The 6725-nt window shown below is 35.1% G+C and overlaps 2 protein-coding genes across 2 annotated transcripts; one reads left to right on the top strand and one right to left on the bottom strand.

Moving 5' to 3' along the window:
- Positions 1 to 581: 581 nt before the first annotated feature.
- LOC111907101 (uncharacterized) lies at positions 582 to 1607 on the bottom strand. Its single transcript, XM_023902893.1, has one exon. The coding sequence runs from the start codon at positions 1605 to 1607 to the stop codon at positions 582 to 584; it is 1026 nt and encodes a 341-aa protein (XP_023758661.1).
- A 1032-nt stretch (positions 1608 to 2639) lies between these two features.
- LOC111907104 (inactive beta-amylase 9) lies at positions 2640 to 4686 on the top strand. The gene is made up of 3 exons (XM_023902895.2): positions 2640 to 2982; positions 3181 to 3663; positions 3733 to 4686. Exons 1-3 carry the CDS (start codon positions 2743 to 2745, stop codon positions 4606 to 4608), a joined length of 1599 nt encoding a protein of 532 aa, XP_023758663.1. The 5' UTR covers positions 2640 to 2742; the 3' UTR covers positions 4609 to 4686.
- The last annotated feature ends 2039 nt before the right edge of the window (positions 4687 to 6725 follow it).

Genomic DNA, 6725 nt, shown 5'->3' with positions numbered 1-6725 from the left:
GGGCTCTTTTGCCATAAGTAGGGGCTGTTTTAACTCCATAGGGGCTGTATTAATATAGGGTTTGTTTTGTCATTTATAATATGTCAAAATTTGCTAAAAAGTGTCCAAAAATGTCCATAGGGGCTGTTATAACATAGGGGCTGTTTTTTCATTTATAATATGTCAAAATTTGCTAAAAAGTGTCCAAAATGTCTATAGGGGCTGTTATAACATAAGGGTTGTTTTGTCATTTATAATATGTCAAAATTTGTTAAAAAGTGTCCAAAAATGTCCATAGGGGCTGTTATAACATAGGGGCTATTTAGTCATTTATAATATATCAAAATTTGCTACAAAGTGTCCAAAAATGTCCAGAGGGGCTGTTTTAACATAGGGGCTATTTTGTCATTTATAATATGTCAAAATTTGCTAAAAAGTGTCCAAAAATGTCTATAGGGGCTGTTATAACATAAGGGCTGTTTTGTCATTTATAATATGTCAAAATTTGCTAAAAAGTAAAAAATTACCTTATGTTTATCTGATATTAAAGTAACCCCGTTTCCTTCAACTGTTTCAATATCCGATTGTAGTAACTCAATGAACTACTTCCAATTATCTTTATTTTCTACATTCACAACTGCCCATGCAATGGGGTAAATTTGGTTGTTTCCGTCTCGACCAATGGCAGCTATCAACTCCCCTTTAACTTTCCCTTTCAAGAAACATCCATCTAAATCAATCACCTTATGACAACCTTTCAACCATCTTTCTTTTAAAGCCTTCAAACAAATGTAGATTCTTTTGAAATATTTTGCATCCGGATTGACATCGACTCCAATTTCAACAGTGCTTCCTGGGTTTGATCTCAAAACTTCATTACCATAATCCCATATCCTAGCATAGTGATCAGTCAACTTGCCATCAATTAGTGTAAATGCTAATGCCCTTGCCCTTTCACACTGACCTCTGCTAAGCTTTAAAGAATAATTCTGTAAAAAATCAGCTTTCATTTCTTTGACTTTCGTTTTGGGGTTGCGAATTAGGTCATTAAGATAATGGTTAGCAATCCAACCCGGAGTTATCAATGAACCGAGGCTGTATTTTCGTGCACAAACATGTTTCTTTTCCAAAGATTTCACTTGCCAAGTTAGTTCATTCCCCATCCAAGATGCCCAACATCTAAATGGACACTTATTCTCGTCACTTTTTTTTCCGCATCGTACTAATATCCTAGAACGATCACACTTGCCAAACCTCAATTGGTATCCATTAGCCACCGCATAATTTGTTAGACAAAGCTTGAACTGTTCTGGGCTTTCGTATTTTCCCCCCAAGTGTGGTTCCATTTTATTCCAAGGTATCCTAGGGTTGTGTACAAGATATTGGTCCCAAAATATCTGACCTATATTATCTCCTTTGTCAGTTTCTTCATTTGAAAAGGTCCATTCAGCATCATCAGATGATATGTCAGGCCATTCCACTTCTCCCTGTACCAAATCATTCAAAAAAGGATCCCATATTGTCTTGTCCATTGTAGAAGCAACATATTCTTCTCCATCAGACTCATCATCTGTTACATTCAAATCCTCCATATAAACTTCAACTTCCACATTTGAAGTTAAAGTCATAGCTGTTGGAAATCAGCCTCTTAAGACCCAGAAACACACGCCTGAACACCTATCAAAACAGCAATTTGTATTAACACTAGTATATTACTTTCAAATGGGAAACTTCTTCTAGTATTTCTTCTCATCTAAAACCTACAATTACATCGAAAATAAACGTAAGAGGTTAGAAAGATGTAGCCCTATGTATGTTTGGGTTTGTTCACAGGGATGTTCCAACAATAGCTGTTGGTTAAGATTCCTTAAAGAATCAATGCAGACAAAAACAAAGTAAATAAAACATGCTATCTATGGAGTTAAAGTCACAGTGAACGAGAATTTTAAGTCACAGTGAGTCAATGCACACAAAAAAAAAAGTAAGATTCCTTAAAAAATCAATGCAGACATTTGAAGTTAAAGTCAAAGTGAATGAGAATTTCAAGTCGATTACCTTTTTTTTCTTGTGATTAACCACTAATTTTACGGATGATTCCACGAAGCTTTCCCTCGACAAACCTTTTTTTTACAGAATGATCGATTGGAGGTGAAAAAATGGGTTGATGTATTGGAGTCGTATGACACGTACACTAAAAAGAACGGGTAACCTAGGTTTACCGATTAAAATAGATATATTACACGGCTTGAGAACTAATAGTGGTTAAATCGAACAAAGAAATAATATAATGGTTTTTTTAAGCATTTACCTATAATATATAGGGTTTTTCTGGGATTTTCCCAAATAGTTCAACCAAATAATGGATTTTTAATAAAGAAAAAAGACTTTCATAATATTAAATTATTAAAAGTTAAAGAAATAAACATCTTAATCACAAGTATAGATAACATACGATAAAAGAATTTTAAAAAATTATATCGACCCTACATTAATTTAATATTATCCACAAATTACACAACTATGCATGCATATTTTCGAAACAAGTGTTAAAAAAACGTGAACGAGTATGCGGCTTACACTTTTTCTTCTATAAGAGCACGACACGTGGCACACTGACTGTACTTTCCTCCTCTGTTTGGCCAATATATCATCCATCTTCCTTCTCCCCCAATTCAAATCATCTTAAACCCTCAATTTCCTTTATCCTAAACTTTCTATCTCTTTCAAATTTTATCCACTACGCCAAATACTTTCAAAACCAACATGGAAATGTCGTTGATCGTAGCTTCTCCGGTCAAGTTTTCTCAATTAGGCAATAATAACAACAATAACAGCATTCCGATGATCATTTGTTCATCTTCTACCAAGTCGCGGATTGGTTTTTGTCAAATAACCAAATGCCCTAATGTGTCTCTTAAGGTTGCAACTCGATCTATTTCTATTTCTCATTCTCATCATGCAGTATCCATCAAGGCTTCCGAGGATAACGCCATATCGAAACCTGTAAGTTCTTGATTTTTAATTGTTTTGAAATTAGTTTTGATTGATCGGAGATTGTTTGTTACCTTTTACTTAGGTTTCTCACTTAGGTATTTCGAAATGAAATCCTTCTAGTTCTTGCTTCACTCAGTTAATCAAAACTTATAATTAGATTTGTTTTGTGAGCTCTTTTTGATCTATGGATACTTGTTAAATGTACAGAAAGATGGCGTGAAGTTATATGTTGGATTACCGATGAATTCAGTGTCTGATTGCCACGCAATAAACCATTCACGAGCAATATCAGCAGGACTTAGGGCTTTAAAGTTATTAGGAGTCGAAGGTGTAGAGCTCCCAATTTGGTGGGGAGTTGCAGAGAAAGAAGCAATGGGAAAATACCAATGGTCAGGCTACCTTACTCTTGTAGACATGATTCAAAAAGCAGGTCTTAAGCTTCATGTTACCCTCTGCTTCCATGGCAGCAAACAAGAAAACATCCACCTCCCTAAATGGGTTTCTGAAATTGGGCAATCTGAACCGGATATCTTCTTTGCTGATCGCTCAGGGAAGCGTTATAAAGACTGTTTGTCTTTTGGTGTTGACGATCTTCCTATTTTTCATGGCAAAACCGCCATGAATGTCTATCAAGGATTCATCGAGAGCTTCAAGACATCCTTCTCTCCATTCATGGGCTCCACAATCACAGTAAGTAGTTGATGAATGAGTATCTTGTTTCTGTCAATGTCATTGTTACTGATGGATGAATTTTTACAGGGTATAACAATCGGTATGGGCCCAGATGGTGAGCTTCGATACCCATCTCATCAAGATCAAAACAAGAATAAAATCAGTTTAGGAGCAGGGGAATTTCAATGTTACGATCAAAACATGATGAACAATCTCAAGAAACATTCCGAAAATCATGGAAACCCTAATTGGGGACTTTCTGGTCCACACGACGCCCCAAGTTACAACCAACATCCCATCATCAACACCTTCTTCAAAGAAGGAGGATCATGGAAGACCCCATACGGGGATTTCTTTCTTTCATGGTATTCAACCCAACTTGTCTCTCATGCTGACAAGATCCTGTCAATGGCTGCCTCATCTTTTAGCGACACTCCAGTCATACTGTCGGGAAAGCTTCCTCTTATCCACTCATGGTACAGAACCCGGTCCCATCCAGCTGAGGTGGCAGCAGGGTTTTGTAACACCGTGAACAGATATGAAGAAATTATAAAAGTATTTCATAAAAACTCGTGTAGAATGATATTGCCAGGAATGGATCTTTTGGATGAACAACAGCCAAATGAGTTGTGTTCGAGTCCTGAGATGCTTCTTGAAGAGATAAGAGATGGTTGCAGAAAGAATGGAGTTGAGGTTTGTGGTCAGAATTTGGAGATTGCAGGAAACAGTGAGAGTTTTGAACAGATTAGGAAGAATTTGGTGGGTGGGAATGGAATTGAAGTGTTTGTTTACCAGAGAATGGGGGCTGAGTTCTTTTCGCCTGTAAACTTTCCTTTGTTTTCAGCATTTGTTAGGAGAATTAAGGAATTGGAATTGGAATTGGATTCCGATGATTTGGGTGGAAATGGGAGAGATAGTGCTGTATTTGTACCTGGTAAGAACCGAAAAATGCAAGCTGCATAGAGTTGTGATGATTTTAGATGTATTCCTGGAGAGTGTATAGAAATTAGTTATCTTTGAAAAGTTGTACATTTGCATGCAGGGCCGGTCCAATTGTTTTTTCATGCCCTGGGCGGTAGAAGATAATAGTGCCCCTTTCTATACTACCGAACTACAACAAAATTAATGTAAGAAAAAAAAATTAAGCAACACCGGAACAAAACTGAAAAAATAAGTATGATTTTTAATAAGTTAATAAGGCAAAAATTGAATGTGCTAAAAGTTTTCAGCTCCTTCTTGTTTTACGGAATGAATTGTATATCCTTCTTCAAACCCCAATAATTGATTAATTTGGAAATGTAAAATCAAACAAGATAGTTAAAACAATGTAACAATGAAACAATTAAAATGCATACTTCCAAGTGCAATAAAAATCTACTAAAAATTAAACAAATGAGTATAATACAACATGTAAAGAAGTAAATTAAACAAATAAGTAAATAACAAAAACTCATAATTAAAAAAATATACAAAGAAAATTTTGAAGTATAAGAAGTCAAAAAAAGTAAACACGTAAATAGAACTAGGATTTTGGCCTTTAAAAAAGGATTAAAGTACAAAGTCCATAGATACAGGCACAAAAAACAAAGCCAAAATCATACCAAAAAACTCCATTTAATCGTCTTAGAGGCATTCCATCAAACACTTGCTTTGCAAAATTTGACAGGCACCAACAAAACACCACATGAGCAAAATACCACAAGTTCAAGACTACAAGGTAAATTTGTCTTTCAAGAATTCAAGAAAAAGGGCAAAAAAAAAACACGAACACATGTTCACTTAATCTATTGAAGGGAAAGGGCATAATCACCCTTGTCTTTGGCTGATCGACTCTCACTGAGTCACTGTAGAAAACAAAAAATCAAATATTTAGAAATCAGAGTAAAAGGCAAAAAGCTTGTAGATAACGATGACAGGAGATGGAGATTCAATTTCTGATTTATCATTTTTACAGGAAACTAAACGCAAACTAAATTTGTCTTTATCACTATATATGTTTCAGAAATCACAATAGTAGGAAGCTTATAGTCGAGAAATCTCAGATTATAATGAAAAGTAAAGAAATTCGCTAGCATTTAGTAGCAAGTAGGTTTAAGAGAGTTTGAGAGAAATAGAAAAATTATAATGAGAAATTGAGAATGATGAAACTTACTCAATTCAGACGTATGTCGATTAAAGGCTCTCCACAGGCCCGGCCCAATACATGGGCGAATTGGGCTGTGGCCCAGGGCATCAAAATAATAGGGGCATCAGTTTGGTCCAATTCCTAATACTGTATATATACCTTTGGCCCAAAGTTTAATCGAAATGAGGAAACAAATCGTCATCTCAAGCGTGGGCGCGAAGCACCTTGAGAAAGCAAGCGAACTTCTAGAAAAACGTATTGCCGAAATCGAGGATTGGAGAGCCAGGGCCGGTCCAATTGTTTTTCATGCCCTGGGCGGTAGAAGATAATAGTGCCCCTTTCTATACTACCGAACTACAACAAAATTAATGTAACAAAAAAAAATTAAGCAACACCGGAACAAAACTGAAAAAATAAGTATGATTTTTAATAAGTTAATAAGGCAAAAATTGAATGTGCTAAAAGTTTTCAGCTCCTTCTTGTTTTACGGAATGAATTGTATATCCTTCTTCAAACCCCAATAATTGATTAATTTGGAAATGTAAAATCAAACAAGATAGTTAAAACAATGTAACAATGAAACAATTAAAATGCGTACTTCCAAGTGCAATAAAAATCTACTAAAAATTAAACAAATGAGTATAATACAACATGTAAAGAAGTAAATTAAACAAATAAGTAAATAACAAAAACTCATAATTAAAAAAATATACAAAGAAAATTTTGAAGTATAAGAAGTCAAAAAAAGTAAACACGTAAATAGAACTAGGATTTTGGCCTATAAAAAAGGATTAAACTACAAAGTCCATAGATACAGGCACCAAAAAAAAGCCAAAATCATACCAAAAAACTCCATTTAATCGTCTTAGAGGCATTCCATCAAACACTTGCTTTGCAAAATTTGACAGGCACCAACAAAACACCACATGAGCAAAATACCACAAGTTCAAGACTA

The sequence above is a fragment of the Lactuca sativa genome, chromosome 5 (genome assembly GCF_002870075.4).
Source record: "Lactuca sativa cultivar Salinas chromosome 5, Lsat_Salinas_v11, whole genome shotgun sequence".
NCBI lineage: Eukaryota > Viridiplantae > Streptophyta > Magnoliopsida > Asterales > Asteraceae > Lactuca > Lactuca sativa.
This window is presented reverse-complemented; position numbering and strand designations above follow the sequence as displayed.

What these genes read in the sequence shown, in the direction of transcription:
- LOC111907101 (XM_023902893.1), bottom strand. Translation starts at nt 1,607, where the DNA reads ATGACTTTAACTTCAAATGTGGAAGTTGAAGTTTATATGGAGGATTTG.
- LOC111907104 (XM_023902895.2), top strand. Translation starts at nt 2,743, where the DNA reads ATGGAAATGTCGTTGATCGTAGCTTCTCCGGTCAAGTTTTCTCAATTA. An exon ending in ATAACGCCATATCGAAACCT is followed by an intron (nt 2,983 to 3,180) that starts GTAAGTTCTTGA and finishes TTAAATGTACAG; the next exon opens with AAAGATGGCGTGAAGTTATA. An exon ending in TCATGGGCTCCACAATCACA is followed by an intron (nt 3,664 to 3,732) that starts GTAAGTAGTTGA and finishes GAATTTTTACAG; the next exon opens with GGTATAACAATCGGTATGGG.